Consider the following 20246-nt stretch of genomic DNA (forward strand, 5'->3'; position numbering starts at 1 on the left):
AATTTGCAAAGCCCAGTTTACATGCTTCTTGAACAAGTTATCACAAAGAAAGATGATGATTATGCAATATAGTGGAAGTGAAATAATTGGTTAGTAAATGGCAAAAATCTGTATTACCATGCAAATGACAAAATTTCCCACCAAACCCCTAAATTGTGGCTTTTGTTTTTCAGTAACAAGATAATTTCAGACTTATGTTTTTTTTTTTAATAACCCGCTCTTTTCCCATATTTGATGAATTTGAAATACAATATTACGCTGATAAATGCTAAAATCTTTTTGAATGTTTTCATGCAAGTCTTAACTGGAATTCACACATCGTGAAAGAAAAAAAATGGTGTTATGGGACAGAAAGAAGGATCAACGAAAACAAGACACTGAATGCCTGTTTCAAGAGGAAATCTGAATGTACTAAAAATATCTGCTGCATAGAGGAATGTGTGTAAATGAGATGCTGCTTTTACCTGGGCTGCTGGTACTTAAATTTATTCATCTCACAGAAATCATTGCTAAAGTATCAACTAACACCTCTGTCTCTATTTTAGATCCTGGTTTTACAGAAGAGGGGAAAGGCCTGTGTCATTAACAGAGCTGGTAATGTTACGACAGCTGGTGCTAATCACAGTCTTTCATATTCTTTTTGTGCTGTACACACCAGCAATTTCAGAAATCAGACTGTAGACACTTAAGCAGAGATAATTTTATAATATTTATTCTGCAACTTCAAGAGCTGTTTAACCACTAGAAGCCTTTTGTGTTAACTTTTGCTCAGACCTTAAAATGCTGCTCCTGACTCTACAGCTGTTACTGAAGGGATCTACCATCACTGCAGCTTAACCTGCAGACCATAATAAACTTTTAGGCCAAGGGTTCCCTTTGAGAACTTTATATTTATATGTGGAGTTAAAGTAAGACAAATATTTTTCAAGGATTGCACTCATTCCTATATAGAGAGTCCGTAAACTATGTGGTTGGTTTTTAGTGGTTTCTAACTGGGCAAATTTTTTTTTTCAAAATTTTACACTCTTGGACACTTTCTTCAGATTTACAAAACCCAAAACTGCCCAAAAAAGCTTATCAGCAAACAATGAATAAATAATTTAAAATAATGTTCTTTCAAATATAAACCAAAAAACATCTCTCAATGATTTCTGAATGGTCTTGGGAATCCAGAGAGGTCCCAGCTAACTGGAAGATGGCAAACATCGTCCCAGTTTAGGGACAGGAAGGAGGAGCCTGGAAACTAGAGGCCTGTCAGTCTCACTTCAGTGCCTGGTAAAGTTATGGAGAAGATTACTCTGGGAAGTACTGAAAAACACCTGAAAGACAACACTGGCATCAGTCACAGCCAGCACGGCTTCATGAGAGGAAAGTCCTGCTTATTGAACCTGATTTCCTTCTATGACAAGGTAACCCACCTAGTTCATCAAGGGAAGCCAGTTGATGTCATCTTTTTGGATTTCAGTGAAGCTTTCGATACTGTCTCTCACAAGGTCCTTCTGGACAAAATGTCCAGCACACAGCTGGATAAACACATCATATGGTGTGTGAGCAATTGGCTCATGGCTGGAGCACAGAGGGTAATACAGTAACATCAGACTGGCAACATGTCACTCGTGGGGTTCCACAGGGCTCCATCTTAGGCCCAGTGCCCTTCAACATTTTCATAAATTACTTTGATGCAGGACTGGAAGGGATACTAAGCAAGTTTGCTGATGACACAAAACTGGGAGGAACTGTTGACTCCCTCAATGGCAGGGAGGCCCTGCAGAGAGACCTCGAAAAATTAGGGGATTAGGCAATCACCAACCACATGAAGTTCAACAAGGAAAAGTGGCAGATTCTGCACCTAGGATGAGGCAACCCTGGATATGACTCCTGGGGCTGGGTCTGTGCAGAGCTAAGGGTTGGACTCAATGATCTTTGTGGATCCCTTCCAACTCAGCATATTTTATGATTCTGTGATAAATGTCTCTCAGGCGAAATCACATGGTAATAATCTTACTTATTTATACATATAAGTCTGATCAACTGCTCTTATTAACATATTCTACTAAATATATATAATCCTCTTTTAATTGAGTTTCTAGTCTTTTTTGCTATTTATAAAGCAATCTGAAGCACCCAATGGGTACTGGGTTTGACTACTTTAATGTATAAAATTTTCAAGAGAAGATAAGACACTGGATCACAGCAATCTGTAGTTTGATACAAATGGCAAATGGAATCCTTGAAGGAAGTTCTGAGAATAATTCCACACCAAGCACAGAATATTGCTAGCAAACCAACTACAGAAACTTTCCAGTTTATTTTCATTCTTGAATAAGTATTTTATCTCCATCACACTGATTTTTTTGCTTCACTGGTCTAAATCTGTAAAAATGCTTTATTTTTTACTGTTCATTAATATGACAGGTTCATTAAAGTAAATGAAGCTTAATTCAATCATATTCAGATGCTATACTGGATAGATTATTGCATTTTGTCTTTTAAATAGTTTGTCTTTCATTCTACTATCTTCATCAAACAGTACTCTGAATAATTATCACATTGCCATTATGAAGCTACAGAATGACTACATTTTTACTAAGAATTTCAGGTCACCTACAGCATTTACACAAAATACCACAAATCTAGTTAAAGCAACTTAGGCTATACAGAAAGAAAGTAATTCCTTATAGCAAGGTATGTGTTTCTAAGGTGTTTACCATTTGGATTATTACATTATCTCAGTTTTATATTCACTAGTCAGGAGGTAAATGTCAACTGGAATCATTGAATCTCAATTTTTTTACATCTCTCATTTTGCTTGATTGGCTTTTTACCAGCTGTAATTTATTGCTCTGATGAAAGTATAAAGTAAAAAGCTGAGAGTGTAATCAAGGCTATTGGTGAATTAAATACCATGTGATACTAAATCAGCAAGGAAAAAATACTGTGGAGACAAATGGAGATGTTTACCGTTTCAGTATGAGTACTATTAGAACAACTGTTTATGTAAAATCAAACATTGTACAAGAAAACCAAATAAACACCCAAGCTGCAAAAAATCAACATTATCTTCCGCAAAATAAAAACTAAAACTTCTGACAAGCAGATGAATTTGGGGCTCTTTGTCAAGAAAAAAATTCCTGTTTTAAAATCAGAGTGTGCAGCAGCGAGAACAGGGAAGAAAGTCCGAGGTGCTAAGACATTTGATTTTTATAAATAAAGATGAACATTGTCATAGTCACAGCCTGCAGTAATCAGTAATCCTTATACTTGATCTTCCAAAACTTCTTACACCAGAGAAAATCACCCAGCTCTTCTATGACGAAGCTATTCAGAGTTATTGGAACATTTTTTTCTTTGTTAACTGGTATTTTATTTTATAAAAAAATGGTTCATGTGAAAAAACAACTCTGAGAAAAAAGATCAATGGTCTGCCTAAGTATAATCCACAAAACCTACCTGAAGTTAAAAAAAAAATCTCATTCACTTCAACAGCTTTTCTGAAAGGCCCTGAGACATAGGTGAAAACATGTGATAGCTAATAATAGGTAAATTCAAGTAGGAGCTTGATTTCTTTTCTTTTTAATACTACAAAGCCTGTATACTACAAGTGTTAGACTACATTTTACAGTACCTTTGGATATTGTTTGACAGGTATCAGAACTCTCTCTGACAGCTTTATGTTTTTGTTGCTGATAACATCAAGATATTTCTTTTCTTCATCTTCCTTCTTGCCTTCAGAACCCTGAAATTTTTCCATTTCTGAAAAATATTAAAAAATAGAGCAATCAGTGGCATGATATTTATCATCCTCAGGAACTTTAAACTTACACATTATAATGCAGGCTGTGTATTGAACACCTGTGTTGTCTGCACTCGTGGTATGTACCGTTGTGTTTGAAAAAACTGGACTGCCACCTTTTCCTCTCAGCGCTGGTGACAGTCCACAGGTGGTACTTCTCAACTAATTCTTCCCCAGCTGAAAGGGAAGCCAAATGATCTCAGTGGGAGCAGGAATAGAAGAGGCTTACAATTCCATCTTATCAGCCTTTTAAAGGGGATCACATCATCTCAGCTTGATGCCTTTTGTAGATGTGACCTGCCAGAATTGAACTGGATTCTAACTGCAATTTCAGTACAAGTAGTAGAAAACTACTTTTTGTTACTGAGTTTCCATTCAAATTCTTCTGAATTAATTGAAGGTTGTACAAAATTAAGTTAACTCTTACAAAAAAATTCCCAATTAAGAAATACAGTAAATAATTGTTATAAATATATATATATATAATATTGCTAGTATGTAGAACACCTGCAGAATTTACAAAAAAACCTCAAAAATATATTCAGGTTGAATAGTTTTGAATTCTTTATTCCCTAAAGCCTGATAATGAACAGATAACAACAAATAATTGAAATTATCACTCTGCAAAGAACGTCTAATAGGTGCCTGAGAGCTCCCTGAGAGCACAGATACTTTTGAAAAAGCTGCATTTGCAGCAGTGACATTGTTGACAGCACAGAAAATGGCAATGCTCATAATGAGTTAATTATAACTGATTTATAGCTAAAAAGGGACAGCTGTGGGACGTAGAAACATGCTGTTTCAAGGACCAGAAACCAAGAATGGAAAACAGTAACACAGCAATAGCAATCTGTAACACACCAATACAAGTTTCTTTGACTCACAATAAACATAAGAAAAAATGTATTGAAAAGAACAGCCCATGTCATGATTTGTTAATAAATATTTATGCTGCCTATATAAGACCAAAAAATTTATTTAAAGCCTGCACCAGCAGACAATTCTCTAATGTTTCAGTCATAAGTTCTTTCAAAACCTCTCAGAGAACACACCTAAAAGAACTCAGATGGGATACACCTTCCCTAATTTAGGATTAAAAGGTTATTTACTATCACTAAAATCATCAGAAGGATATTTCATTATTATAAAATACTTGAATATACCTGGAAAATAGCGGTATATTGCATTCAGTGGGAAAGATTAACCTGGAAAGCAGCAACCGTCAATTAAGCACACGCTTAAAACCTGATTCTTTGCAGTAAAATACTTAGTTTGGGCAGGTTTAATAGATAGAAAGTTCTTTGAAAATAGATCCAATGCAATTATACAAAGGGTTGTGCTATGGGATGCAGAAGGGAGAGACAAGGCAAACAAAGGGGGAAAAATGTCACAAGCACAGTAAGTACTGGAACGAAATTAAGGAATTTCCCAGATGTATTGTGAACACTGCCGAGATAATTCTAAAAGACAAGTGGGGAAAGTCGATCTACATGTACACATACATTACAGCAGAACCACAGAATCATCTGAGTTGAAAAATAACCTTAAGTTGATCAAGTCCAGCTATTAATTAAGCACTGCCAAGTCCACCACTAAACCATACCCCTAAGTGCCACATCCACACATCTTTTAAACATCTCCAGGGACACAGATTTCACCACTTCCCTGGATGGTCCATTGCAACAATTAATAAACCTTTCTGTGAAGAAATTCTTCCTGATTATCCAATCTAAACCTTCCTTGAGACAGCTTGAGGCTACATCCTCTTGTCCTGTCACTAGTTGCCTGTGAGAAGAAACCAACCCCCACTTGGCTACAACCTTCTTTCAGGTAGTTGTAGAGAGTGATGAGGTCTCCCCTGAGCTACCTCTTCTCCAGGCTAAATAACTCCAGCTCCCTCAGCCGCTCCTCATAGGACTTGTGCTCTAGACCCTCCACTAGCTTTGCTGCCCTTCTCTGAATGTGCTCCAGCATCTCAGTGTCTTTCTTGCAATGAGGGGCCCAGAACTGAACACAGGATTCAAGGTGTGGCCTCACCAGTGCCAAGAACAGGGGGACTATCATTGCCCTGGTCACGGTGGCCACACTATTGCTGATACAAGCCAGGATGTCAGTGGCCTCAACACCAATTAAACTCTTTCTTCTGGGAAGGTGCTGAAGATGCTTAGAAGTCTGTATGGTCAGTAGGGAGGGGTAGTAAAGCTTAGGACTAACTGCTCACCTTCAAAACGTCCACCAGCCCTTGCAATCAGTCCCAGTCTTGCACTTTATTTTTAAATGAGAGTACATGAAAGTTTTGGAACTAAAGAGGTGTCTTTGCTAAAGTTAATGAAAGACTACTTCAGCTGGGCTTATGAGACAAGTGATAAGAGTTTGCAGATCTATCAAGAGATAACCTGTGGCACTTTAATTGGTTTAACTCCAATATTGAACATGATGATGGGGTGGGCTCTAAGTCCAGAAGAGCTAGTGAGGAGCGAGAAACATCAGTGGGGTTTCCTCCAGGAAATGAAAGGCAACAAAAAGTCAATTTCAGGTGAGATCCAGCAGCACTTAAGGTCAAACACAGTGACAGAAGCAAATGGGGAGGGATCACAATGAGAGCCAGGCTGTAAAGCCAGAATTGGAGGGCAGGATTATTGCATCAAAAGCCAGTGCGGAAAGTGGGCACATAAGGTTTCCTTCAGGGAATTGTGGCAAGTAGCCCATGACCATAGCCACATAGATCTTGAGATTCATCTCCAAGGAGTGAGACTCCAAAAGCACCCTGGAAATCCTCTGCCAGTGTTTCATCACCGTCACAGTAAAAGAAAGGTTTCCAAATGTTCAGAGAGAAGTTGTGGGCACCCTGAAAAGAGCCTGGATCTGTCTTCTTTCAACCCTGCCTTCAGGTATTGATTTACACTGAAAAAAAAACCCTACAGAGTCTTCTGCAGGCTCAGCAGCCTGGAAGCAGCACTCTGAGCTCCTTCCTCATAGGACAGATGATCTAGTCCCTTCATCATCCTTGTGGACCCTTGCTAGCTGCTCTCCACTATGTCCATCTCTACTTATGATGAAGAGCCCAGCACTGGGCAAAGTACTCCAATTGTTGCCTCAACAGCACTAAGCAGAGGTCAAATCACTTGACCTGCAAAGTCAGCGAAGGAGCAACAAATGCCTTGAGATGCTTTATTTCTGAAAGAGAACAGAGGGCTGGGTATGATTGGTGAAACCTCCAAATTTATATGAAAAAAAAGCAAAGGGATTCTGCTCGACAGCAGGGCAGTTCCGTGAGATGAGCTATCTGGCAAGGTCTTGTTCCCCAAGGCTGAAATGTGGTCCTGGAAGTCCTGTGATGTCACCAGGGAGTCACTGTGACACCCTTGACAACATACCTTTTGGAGGTGTGGGGCAGCCCTGAAGGGCCACAGTGTCTGGCCTCCTCCATCAGAAACAGACACCTGCACGTGGAGTGACAAAGGACACCCATCCCGCTGGGTGCCTTCTGAGGGCACAGAGAGGATTTGCCGGACAGGTACAACGCAGGGCCCAGGCCACTGGTCCCAACCTGCCATGTACCCAGGCTCCAGCTGCCATTGCTGAGAGGCCAGGAATCCCTTTTCCACCTTCCCAACTCCTGCCTGCACGTGTCAGAGCGGTCAGTCACCATCCTGCCCTGAGAGCAGGAACATGCCAAGATACCCCAGTGTCACTCATCTGCCCCAGGATGATCTCTGGCATTTGTGGCAGCCCAAATGCAGCCCCGAGGCAGAGCGAGCAGTTCTTTAGAACTCAACTTTGGCAGCTTTGCTGCTGGCTGCAGATTGTGTCCCTTGCACAGGTGGATGCAACAACCTCTTATCTCTTTGTTGTTTTGCAGGGCGAGATGAACTTGGAGGAGGACTCGGCAGAAGGCAGCACCTCTTCTTGTGCTGTCAGCACCAATCACATGTCCCAGGCTACACCTCCGGGTGCTTTGGAGAGCCTAGGGTTCCCAATCTGTCTGGACACCACTAATGACCAAGGCTCCGTGAGCTGGCGTAGCCATCCTGTCTGTTTTTCCTGCCTAGTGGAGTGGTTCCACAGAAGAGTAGTGTGCCCAATATGCCAGTGGTCTTTCCCACACAACTTTTGCACAGTGGGAGACACTAACTCCGGGACCTACTCCACTGGGCAGTACAGCAGCTCTGACAACCGTGCTCAAGGAGGGAGAGCTGGACCCAGCTCTGAGGAAAGGAAGTGGCATCGTTCCTCAGGACACCAGCACCGCAACTCTTTCAGCAGAAGCTGTGGTGGTACCTGGGGCGGTAGACGTGGCACTAGGCATGGTGGGGCTCGAGAGAGGAACCGAAGCAGGTACCAAAGGCAGCACCACAATGGCCACGGCAGGGTTCAGCAGGCCCAGGGCTACAACCCCTCGAGCAGGAGGAGACGGCAGCAGAGCAGGGCTCAGAACACTGCTCGTGGCAATGGCCGAGCTCCAAGGATGGAACAGCACATCCGAGCCGCCTCAAGGAGAAGAAGGCGCCGTCAGCAGGGACCCCGGGTTTCTTTCATGGAACCACAGGCGACAAGGAGCCGATTCCGCCAGAGGTCCCGCAGCACTGTGCGCCAAACACTGAGGGAGAATCTAAGGAGGATGGAACGCGCTGAGGGACTAGCTCTAAGGCATGAATGGCACATCCAAGCCTCCTCCAGGAGGAATGAGCACCGTCAGCACAGGCGCCAGCTTTCTTACAGAGAACCACAGGTGACAAGGAGACGACCCAGGGGGAGGTCCCACAACAGCCGGCATCAAACACTGCGGGAGAATCCAAGGAGGGTGGAACATGATGAGAGAGGGTTCCTAAGGATCGAACGGGCTGTCCCTGCCTCCTCACGGAGGAACCAGCGCCGTCAACGGGAGCGCCAGTTTTTTTTCATCGAACCACAGGCAACAAGGAGACAAACCCGGGGGATGCCCCGCAGCACTCGGCGCCAAACACCGCGCGAGAGTCTAAGGAGGATGGAACGTGACGAGGGACGAGCTCTAAGACTCCAACGGGACGTCCCAACCTCCTCGGGGTGGAACGAGCACCGTCAGCGGGGCCACCAGGTATATATCACTGAACCACAGCCAACAAGGAACTGATACTCCTGGACGTGCCGTAGCCCTGCTGGGCACAGGGCCTGGTAGCACACCCGACCAAGAAGGGTACTACTGCATGGTTTGTTACTGGTGTCAGGAACAACACTACTTTAGACAAAAAGAGCTCCTATTAAAAATTGCAAAATAAAGTCAAATCCAGTGTTCAAACTTGGGGATAAGAATTTATTCTCCATCACAAAATTCATCTGAAAATCTAAAGTGACCCTTGCAAGGCCTTTTTAGCTGAGGATTGTAACAAGCATAAAACCTGACTACTGGATTTGTCATCCTGTTTTATATTTGTCTATAAAATGTGGTACTGAACATTTCGTATGGTTGTGCCTAGGTTCCCTACATTGCATTTCCACAGTATGATCAACCACAGATGTTACCATGTTTTCTCTTTCCCGCCCTGCTACCAACACCACCAAAGCCTTATTAGAAATCCTCTTGTCTTTCCACATCACCTGTTTTCTCATGCTTTACTCCAAATATCCCCCAGGATAACTTCTCCTGTTACTTACCACTCTTCTCACAAGGTGGTAGTGAAAAGTTAAGTTGATTTACAATTACTTTGTCTCAAAGGCACTGCCTATAATGCCAATACAAATCCAATGCCTGGTAGCAAGCCTCTGAAAAGCTTTTCATCTCCTTCTTACTCAGAGACTTCAAATATAACTCCTAAAGCCTTCACAGGGAAATTTTTCCCCATGGTATGCCCTGTGCAGAGCGTAACGTTTAATGCCCACAGTGACAGTACCTGCTACAGGCTCTTCAGACCACAGCCAAAAACTAACACAGTCATTGAAAAACAATGGCAAAGGACACTGTTACTTTCAAGTAATACTGGTGCAAAGAAAGGAATCTTCTCAAAAGACAGAGGCAACACAATAAATTAGTAACCGGACCAAGACAAGCTTTATTAAATGACTGTATTCAACTACAATTGGCCTCTACTTTGTACATTCCTTGTGTCACTCCATGACTTTGACCTTCAGCAAGCAGAAGCATTAAGACACTGCCATGAAGGAATTCAGACGAAGATCAAGCTGCCAACTTGCTGGCTCACAGCACTGACACGCAGCAAGTTGCTTTAGTTACAAATTGTGACCTGCCGACCAACTGGGAAATCTGCAACACACACTATGAAAACAGAACCATCAAGATATTCTGCTCCCTCACACAATCCTCATTATTTTCTTTTGCTTGTTAGTTTTATGTGCAGTCACTGATAAATCCCCCAAAGGAAAAAAAAAAAAAGGCGGTAGCCTCATGGACAATCAACTTCCATAAGGCAAACCTAACTCCTCATGAGCATAATGGAATCATTCAACCTTCCTATGTCAAGCAACCCAGAAGTGCTTTCTTAGATTGCACAAGTGTATTTTCTGTCACAGAATCACATAACACTGGAGGTGGGAAAGGACCTCCAGAGGTCATCTGGTCAAACAGTCCCTGCTCAAGCAGAGCCACTGAGACGTGGTGGCCCAAGACCATAGCCACACAGGTCTTGAGTATCAGCTCCAAGGAGGGAGACTCCCTCCACGAGCACCCCAGAAATCCTCTGCCAGTGCTTGGTCAATCTCGCAGTAAAAAAAAAGATTTTCAAACAGTCACAGGAGAGTTCCCATGTTTCGGCTTGTGCCTGTTTTCACTGGGCAAGCGTTAAAAGAGCCTGGCTTAGGCTCTTCACCCTGCAATAACATACGTATCATACACCCTGGAAAAGATGCCATATCAAATCTTCTGCAGGTTCAGCAGCCTGGAAGCAGCACTCTGAGCTCCTTCCTCATAGGACAGATGATCTAGTCCCTTCATCATCCTTGTGGACCCTTGCTAGCTGCTCTCCACTATGTCCATCTCTACTTATGATGAAGAGCCCAGCACTGGGCAAAGTACTCCAATTGTTGCCTCAACAGCACTAAGCAGAGGGGGAGGATCAACTCCCTCGACTTGTAAAGTCAGCGAAGGAGCAACAAATGCCTTGAGATGCTTTATTTCTAAAAGAGAACAGAGGGCTGGGTATGATTGGTGAAACCTCCAAATTTATATGAAAAAAAAGCAAAGGGATTCTGCTCGACAGCAGGGCAGTTCCATGAGATGAGCTATCTGGCAAGGTCTTGTTCCCCAAGGCTGAAATGTGGTCCTGGAAGTCCTGTGATGTCACCAGGGAGTCACTGTGACACCCTTGACAACATACCTTTTGGAGGTGTGGGGCAGCCCTGAAGGGCCACAGTGTCTGGCCTCCTCCATCAGAAACAGACACCTGCACGTGGAGTGACAAAGGACACCCATCCCGCTGGGTGCCTTCTGAGGGCACAGAGAGGATTTGCCGGACAGGTACAACGCAGGGCCCAGGCCACTGGTCCCAACCTGCCATGTACCCAGGCTCCAGCTGCCATTGCTGAGAGGCCAGGAATCCCTTTTCCACCTTCCCAACTCCTGCCTGCACGTGTCAGAGCGGTCAGTCACCATCCTGCCCTGAGAGCAGGAACATGCCAAGATACCCCAGTGTCACTCATCTGCCCCAGGATGATCTCTGGCATTTGTGGCAGCCCAAATGCAGCCCCGAGGCAGAGCGAGCAGTTCTTTAGAACTCAACTTTGGCAGCTTTGCTGCTGGCTGCAGATTGTGTCCCTTGCACAGGTGGATGCAACAACCTCTTATCTCTTTGTTGTTTTGCAGGGCGAGATGAACTTGGAGGAGGACTCGGCAGAAGGCAGCACCTCTTCTTGTGCTGACAGCACCAATCACATGTCCCAGGCTACACCTCCGGGTGCTTTGGAGAGCCTAGGGTTCCCAATCTGCCTGGACACCACTAATGACCAAGGCTCCGTGAGCTGGCGTAGCCATCCTGTCTGTTTTTCCTGCCTAGTGGAGTGGTTCCACAGAAGAGTAGTGTGCCCAATATGCCAGTGGTCTTTCCCACACAACTTTTGCACAGTGGGAGACACTAACTCCGGGACCTACTCCACTGGGCAGTACAGCAGCTCTGACAACCGTGCTCAAGGAGGGAGAGCTGGACCCAGCTCTGAGGAAAGGAGGTGGCATCGTTCCTCAGGACACCAGCACCGCAACTCTTTCAGCAGAAGCTGTGGTGGTACCCGGGGAGGTAGACGTGGCACTAGGCATGGTGGGGCTCGAGAGAGGAACCGAAGCAGGTACCAAAGGCAGCACCACAATGGCCACGGCAGGGTTCAGCAGGCCCAGGGCTACAACCCCTCGAGCAGGAGGAGACGGCAGCAGAGCAGGGCTCAGAACACTGCTCGTGGCAATGGCCGAGCTCCAAGGATGGAACAGCACATCCGAGCTGCCTCAAGGAGAAGAAGACGCCGTCAGCAGGGACCCCGGGTTTCTTTCATGGAACCACAGGCGACAAGGAGCCGATTCCGCCAGAGGTCCCGCAGCACTGTGCGCCAAACACTGAGGGAGAATCTAAGGAGGATGGAACGCGCTGAGGGACTAGCTCTAAGGCATGAATGGCACATCCAAGCCTCCTCCAGGAGGAATGAGCACCGTCAGCACAGGCGCCAGCTTTCTTACAGAGAACCACAGGTGACAAGGAACCGACCCAGGGGGAGGTCCCGCAACAGCCGGCATCAAACACTGCGGGAGAATCCAAGGAGGGTGGAACATGATGAGAGAGGGTTCCTAAGGATCGAACGGGCTGTCCCTGCCTCCTCACGGAGGAACCAGCGCCATCAACGGGAGCGCCAGTTTTTTTTCATCGAACCACAGGCAACAAGGAGACAAACCCGGGGGATGCCCCGCAGCACTCGGCGCCAAACACCGCGCGAGAGTCTAAGGAGGATGGAACGTGACGAGGGACGAGCTCTAAGACTCCAACGGGACGTCCCAACCTCCTCGGGGTGGAACGAGCACCGTCAGCGGGGCCACCAGGTATATATCACTGAACCACAGCCAACAAGGAACTGATACTCCTGGACGTGCCGTAGCCCTGCTGGGCACAGGGCCTGGTAGCACACCCGACCAAGAAGGGTACTACTGCATGGTTTGTTACTGGTGTCAGGAACAACACTACTTTAGACAAAAAGAGCTCCTATTAAAAATTGCAAAATAAAGTCAAATCCAGTGTTCAAACTTGGGGATAAGAATTTATTCTCCATCACAAAATTCATCTGAAAATCTAAAGAGACCCTTGCAAGGCCTTTTTAGCTGAGGAGTATAACAAGCATAAAACCTGAATACTGGATTTGTCATCCTGTTTTATATTTGTCTATAAAATGTGGTACTGAACATTTCGTATGGTTGTGCCTAGGCTCCCTACATTGCATTTCCACAGTATGATCAACCACAGATGTTACCATGTTTTCTCTTTCCCGCCCTGCTACCAACACCACCAAAACCTTATTAGAAATCCTCTTGTCCTTCCACATCACCTGTTTTCTCATGCTTTACTCCAAATATCCCCCTGGATAACTTCTCCTGTTACTTACCACTCTTCTCACAAGGTGGTAGTGAAAAGTGAAGTTGATTTACAATTACTTTGTCTCAAAGGCACTGCCTGTAATTCCAATGCTATAGTTAAGATAGGATTTTGTGACCAATGGAAATAGGTTGTCCATAAGCAATGGCATTCTTCCAGTGAGGACAAACACAAGGAACTCAACAACACATTTTCAGCATCATTGACCTCACATAAAAAGAGCAAATAAAGCGTTCTGTGAGAAGAAACTTCATACATTTTTCACTCTTGTTTGCCCTGAGCTAACTGAACTAAAGCAGGGAGACGCAGAGCTATTTAATTACCTCCTCCAGTACCTGTTAATCAGCAAATACGCCTCACTTTTGACTCTCATCATTAATACAGTACTCTTGCACTCGCTTCTGTATAATACACATGTATGTCATCCTTCTTAATTTCAGGAACACATGCATACCTCAGTCAGGCACAAAGAGGTCACCACTAGAGAAGGGTCAGGGACTAAAAGCATTTCTAATATCTTTCTAGAGATATTACTCCCTATGAAAATTTATCTTGAGCTCCCTTCAGACTTTGAGCTGTAAAATTCTGGAAATACCGTCAGCCCTTTTATGTGTTCTTTTTTTTTTTTTTTTTGAGGGGAGTAACTTCTTTTTCCTTCATGGAGTTATAAAATGGAATAGCTGAGTTAGTAGCTCTTACTTTTTTGAAAACGCTCTGCTTTATTCTTACAGTGCCAATAAAATGATGTTAATCATATTTCTCTTCAAAGTACTTGACACCTATTACAAAACTTCTGTCATGAATACAGTTTTTCTATTAAAATTCAGCATCCTACAGTAAAAACATTCTTTTGCTACACTTAAGAGTCATGTCAAAACTCATCAAAAAATAATGTTCTTCTTGTCAGTCTGTCCAACCCACCAAAAAACTTGAATCTACACATCCCCTTCTGCTGTCAACATTTGCCTCCCACTTAAAGGAATTCTGCAACCTACCTTGCACTTGACCTATCTGGTTTTTCTTGGTTTTGTGTCTGCAGTACTGGTATAGTTTCATTAGAGAATCGTGAGGTGCTGTTAACAAGATCAGGCCCTCCGAAAGAACTATACGCTATTAATGGGAATTATTTCCAGAATGGGAATAACACCAACCTCTTGCATGCGTGTAGCATTATGCATAGCAAGATTATCTAGTACCCTGAGAAGTACAGTTTTTCTGCAGGTTAATGAAAGAATTTCTGAACTGAAAGAGGAAGAATGAGCCAATGTCAGTGAAAAATAATAAAAATCGCTAAATCACTGACAGCTCTAATTTAGAAAGAGCTTTTTTAATTTAAAGATTATTAAAAAATGACAGGTGAAACTCTGAACACCTACAATGGTGTTAAAATAACACAAAATCCCCGCATAGTTTTAAAATAGAAAATACTAAAAACATACATGAAGGCTCATTTTCTGTCTAAGGTGTTATAGTTTTAATTGAAAGCAGGGATACTGGATTTTCAGACAGGGGAAAAAAAAGCAGATGACTCAATAAAAGCAGTTGGAAAAATTAAAATTAAGTTAATGCATGGGAAGGGAACATCCTAAGAGGTTTCTAGTCACGAAAAGGACATTCAAACCCATAAGAAACAGAATTGCAAATGTAAAAATATTCAGTGTCTAACAGAAGTTGGGAGGGGTTATCAGGACAGTACAATCAGCCACAAGTGCTGAAAAAGATTTTTCTCTTGTGATTAGATTCCATGATGTCCCATAAGGCATGACATCCTACTGAACATCTTTTCAAGTTGGGCACATCTAAAAATGCAGTGTCCATTAAAAGTTTCATTCATAATGTAGGGTTTTTTCCACTGTTGTACTTAAGGGCCATTATCTTCTACCAGGTTGCCTATTTTACAGAACACAGAGGAAACACAGGAAAGCGACCATATCCTTTAGCCAGTACTCACACTGTATATATCAGAACACCGGGGCCAGATTTACCACCTCTCTTCCCCAGAACAGGAAAGACATTGACAAAGTGGAGCAAGCTGGGTGGAGGCCAGTCATGATGGCTGGGGTTGGAACACATGCCCTGTGAGAGGAGGTTGAGAGAACTGGACCTGTTTATTGTGGTGAAGAGACAGCTCTGAGGGACTGAACAGCAGCTCCACAATGCCTGTGTTCTCATGGTCAGCCTCTTCGTAGCAGTGTGTAACAGGGATGAGAGAAAACAGGGAAAAGGTGAAAACAGAAGGGTTTGGACTGTGTATACGTTTTCTCACCATGAGGACTCCCCAGCAGTGCTGCAGGTTTCTAAGATATGCTGTACCATCTCCTTTGGAGGATTTCAAGATCCTCTTGAATGAACCAGTGAATGATCTAGTCTGAACCCTTGGTTGGCCCTGCTTAGAGCAGGAGGTTCGACTAGAGATCTCCCAATGTTCCTTCACACATGAACTATCCTCTGATTCAATAAATGCAGTAACTTTCAGATTTATCCTTGTCTGTCAAATTTTCTTGAACTTATCCAAAAGATTTAAGTGTTATTGCAGAAAGCATTAGAAGATAGAAACAGCGTGATCACATAAGCCCTGTACCCTTCGGAAACTTCTTTAACAAAACATACTAATGTAGGTAGAAAAGAAATTAAAGATTTAAAGAACTTCATCTTTTAAATTGACTAAAACAAAAAAAAGAATTAACAAGCAAACAAAGGAGAAAACTAAAGTGAGGAAAGACTAAGTAAAACTGAACTTAGATTTTGCACCCTTCTCTCTACATTGGCAACTGATTTTTACTGCCAGGTTGCTACTTTGACTCTACCCCTATTGCACTCAGCAACTTGCAGAGGTATGCCACAGGGTATTTCCATCTCCAAATTATAGTATTGGTAGAAAAATGACTACCTAATGTATCTATCTACTGATCTATGCCTAGATTAGTATAGATTAAAAAAGCGATAAAGAGAATATTAACAGTGCTAAGAAACTAGAAAAGTGCTAAAGTGGAAATACTAGTTCTTGACAAATTTATGAACAACATCTGCTCAGACGTGGCTTTCCATGGAGAATTTTAAGCCTGATTGCCAAGCAGTTCCACAAGACACTAGTCCACATAATCCTACTTCAACTGCTGAATAATTCCTCAATACTCTATTCCACATAATTCTAGATGCATACCAACTGTTACCACAAAGAAAATTAATTACTATTTAGGATGAAATTTACTGCAGGAAATTGATAAGAGTCTTTCTCACCTCAATAAAAATAACCAACAGCAATCTTAAGGTCAGCATCAGCAAGTGCGGTACGAAGATCTGGGATACATTTTGAGTGTGATGGCCCACTAAATACAGTTGTTGATAACATCTAAGGAGTGACAACAGTGTTAGCTTCAACATACGGGTTTTTTCGTACTTTGGGGAGAAAACAGTTACAAAAAGGACTGAACTACTACAACACTGATTAAATATATTTGTTATCAAATTGCTAAAAAGAAAGCAAGTCACTGGGTAAGATTTTTAAGACTAAGGTTCTTTCAAACATGTCTTTGAAATCTAATATATCTTTGGGGAGTTACCCTGCACAGGTTGTGATGAAAGTTTGGTGCTGGCAGCTATTTTATCGCTCAAACTATGGTGTGCAGTTCACTTAATAGCTGTTCTCAGTACAGTTCTCCCTTCTTACCTCTTACCTTCAGAGCAGCTTAGATAGTATTATGAATATGTCACCAGTTGGATGAAAGGAGAACTTGAAAGTTGTTGGAATATTTTTTATTAATCCTGGATTATTTTCATCTGAGCATGGGACTACTCATAAAAAGAGGAAATAGAGAGTAGGAAGATTTACTCATACCAGAAAAAAAATAAAGCAAAAAAACACTAAAAACATCAAGAGTATATTTATTTGTGAACGTATCTCTAGGTGTCCTTGAGTTTAAGATCTTAGAAAACTGCATTGCTATGACATGTAAGAAAAGGAAAGTAGCTTTCTGTCAACAAAGATTTCTGTAGCTTCTACTGTGTAAAAGTCCATTCAACAAGGCACTTCAAAACATACTGAAATGTTTTAACGGATTAATCTGAAGAGAAAACATCAACGCTGTGCTACATCTTGTACGGTGTGGAACAGGTAAGTAGGGCTGAAAGACAAATTGATCAATGATGTCACTGTTAAGTCCACCAGTGACATATTCATCACCTAACCCTGACTATGTGAAAGTTGTTGGTATTCTTGAGAGGGTTGCTCTGCCAGCCGGAGTAACCAGCCAAAAGGAAGTTTTTCTGTCTCTTCACAGTTTCTGGAAAGAGGGAAATACTTTCTTTTTCCCTCCTCAGTATAATGTCTGTTATTCTGTCCTCAAAGCAAGAGGGAGAGATGAACCAGTAGGTATTTTTTCCCTTTGTGCTCTTACCCTTTTTCGTGTTTTTCTGTACCGTGAGGTAGAATAGCTAAAGAGTAAGACAGATGTCTGGAAGTTCAAAATATTGAAAATTATGAAAAGATGCCACTTACTGAAGTTAAGAACCAGTATAAAATTTTGCTTGGCGTTCAGGCTCCTCAGTGACCTCTCCTGGTTTTCCAGTTAGCAATGCCACTAATGAGCTAACAATCTCTGCTCACAGTTATCAAAGTATTTGAAAGGTGCCTACAAACCTTCAAAATAGTAGTTTCCATTTAGGATGTGACTTCAGATCTTGGGCTCAGAAAGTCAACTGTATCTGGAAGACTGACAGGAAAACTGAAGCTCACTGGGGAAGAGATGATGAAACCCCAAGTAAATGCACAGAATTGTTCAGAGGTGGGAGAGACTTAAGGGTGTTTCAGAATATGACCTTTGCTTCCTAATGTGCTCTGTCAGCAAATAGAAAAGAACAGCTGTGACTGCTGTACAGACAGGAAAATACACACACTCAGATATAAAACAAATAGTTTATATATAAAATAAACAAACCTTTTATTTGTAACTGGTAAAAAAGGCACAAAAGAAGGAAATAAAAGATTCAGGTCTGATATATATGATTAAATCTACCTCTCTATAATGACATTATCTCTTAAACATGCATTGCTCCATCACGGAAGACTTCATTTTAAGAAACCTTGCACCCAGGTGCTCATTAATACTATGCAGCCAACATACATATTAAGTTTATTTCTGGCAAATGTCAAGTTAAATGATGTTCAGACTCTCACTGTATATTATCAGGATTTCTTAGTTCATCCAAAAGATCACACTGTGTCCTATCACAATGGAAGACTACTGATCTGCTTCGGTTGTGATATATTTTATCTTACTTCAAACTGAGAGCAAAAGTTACAAATAAAACCTTTCAAGGACTAAACAAGTGATATCTAAACAGCAGAACGGTATGTAAGCCTTTATTCACAAACCCACTGGAGAGCATATCTTGGCTCTAAGCTTCCACTTGGAAGTCTTTATAAACAGATAGTTGGTCCAGAGGATCAGTCCCATACACTAAAATGATGACCAACCTTCCTGTACTGCCTCTTCAGGAGAAATTGTCAGCAATATCTAAAAATATATGGCGCATGAAGCAACATAAATTCACACACTTGTAAATCTGCAGTGCAAATCAAGGAAGCTGAAATGAAGGAAAAGTGTAAAATTAAAGATATTTTAATATTCTGAAGAGATTTTATTGCAGAGCCTCCTGTGGATTTTTCTGCAGAATTTTCAATGAATTTGATAGAACACGCTCATGCCCACACCACACTCAGCAGGTTTTCCTCACTCTTACTGTACTTCAAGCCATGTCTGACCACTCACCTACTGATCTACAGACATGGCAGGGGACACGCAAACAAGATGCCAATGTTTGGGCCAATGCACTATTCCTGTCCATTTAATGAAATGGCCGTAACACAAGGATATAAAAACCAGCCCAGTAATCAGAAGTCGGAACAAGTGCTAGATGTAACAGACAGATTTAGTAACTACATCATACTAGTTTTTGTTAAGTGGCCCTGGGTGCTCTTGGCTACCATTTATTTATGCAAGAAAGAGCATTTGGCAACTGAGGCAAGATTAGGGACATTCTTATGACTGGATATAAACCAAGTATTTGCAAACTATTGAAGAAGTAGGAAACCTGAGTCCTGCCTGGAAATAAGATTCTCTATAGCAACAAAGAAAATTTCAGGCAAGTGAACTTGTGTTCATAGGAAAGAAACCACTTTAACATGAGGTAATGTGATTTCATTACACTGTCTTATTTGACATAAGGAATTAAAATTCATCCTATAGTGGTATTACAGTCTGATACTGCAGCAAACAAGATGCATGTTTTTCATAGATTTGTCACTTTGCCTTAAGAGTACTTGTTTTCATTGTACAGACCACAGCACTAAATTAAAACATAGATTTGTCAAGAAGACTAGTTTCATTTCCTGCAAATATCCTTCAATTCCTCCAACTACATTTCTAGAAATCAATTTTAAAAGGTGAAGAAGACATGTTTGAACCTGCCTGCTACTTCGTCAAAGACTGTTATCTTGCCAAGAGGGGAAAAAAGGGGTCCAGGATAATGTTTTCAAATAATGTGAGTACCGTGTATGCTCCTGGCATCTATCCAAAAATCAGTGATGGGAAGCCTCCCTTTTTTCCCCCCCACCAAATCCTCTGCTTATCACAGACAAGATCACTAACAAAGATCAGTTATATAAAACTGAACCAAGAATAAGCAGCAATGCTGCCAGGAAACTCAGTGAGCAACCTGAGAAGCTCCCAGTAGTAGTGAAACCTGCTTGTGATGATCTGTTGTGATTACACAACAGATTAATTTGTTACAGTCTAGGAGTAAATCTGAATCCTGTATCCTTGCTGATATCCACACATGTGGATATCCATAAATGATACCTAGGCACTATATTCCTAAGATCAGCTGGCTGGAAG

General features: G+C 42.2%; 1 protein-coding gene across 4 annotated transcripts in view; it reads right to left on the reverse strand.

Moving 5' to 3' along the window:
- Positions 1-20246, reverse strand: part of KHDRBS2 (KH RNA binding domain containing, signal transduction associated 2) — a 366426-nt gene that overhangs the window by 293979 nt on the left and 52201 nt on the right. For all 4 annotated transcript variants that reach the window (XM_039380435.1, XM_039380437.1, XM_039380434.1 and 1 more), the window contains exon 2: positions 3626-3753. In XM_039380435.1, coding sequence (XP_039236369.1) covers positions 3626-3753 — 128 coding nt within the window. The remainder of the gene's footprint in view (positions 1-3625; positions 3754-20246) is intronic.

This window comes from Pipra filicauda, unplaced genomic scaffold (genome assembly GCF_003945595.2).
Source record: "Pipra filicauda isolate LSUMZ 115617 unplaced genomic scaffold, ASM394559v2 scaffold195_size2193078_pilon, whole genome shotgun sequence".
Classification (NCBI taxonomy): Eukaryota; Metazoa; Chordata; class Aves; order Passeriformes; family Pipridae; genus Pipra; species Pipra filicauda.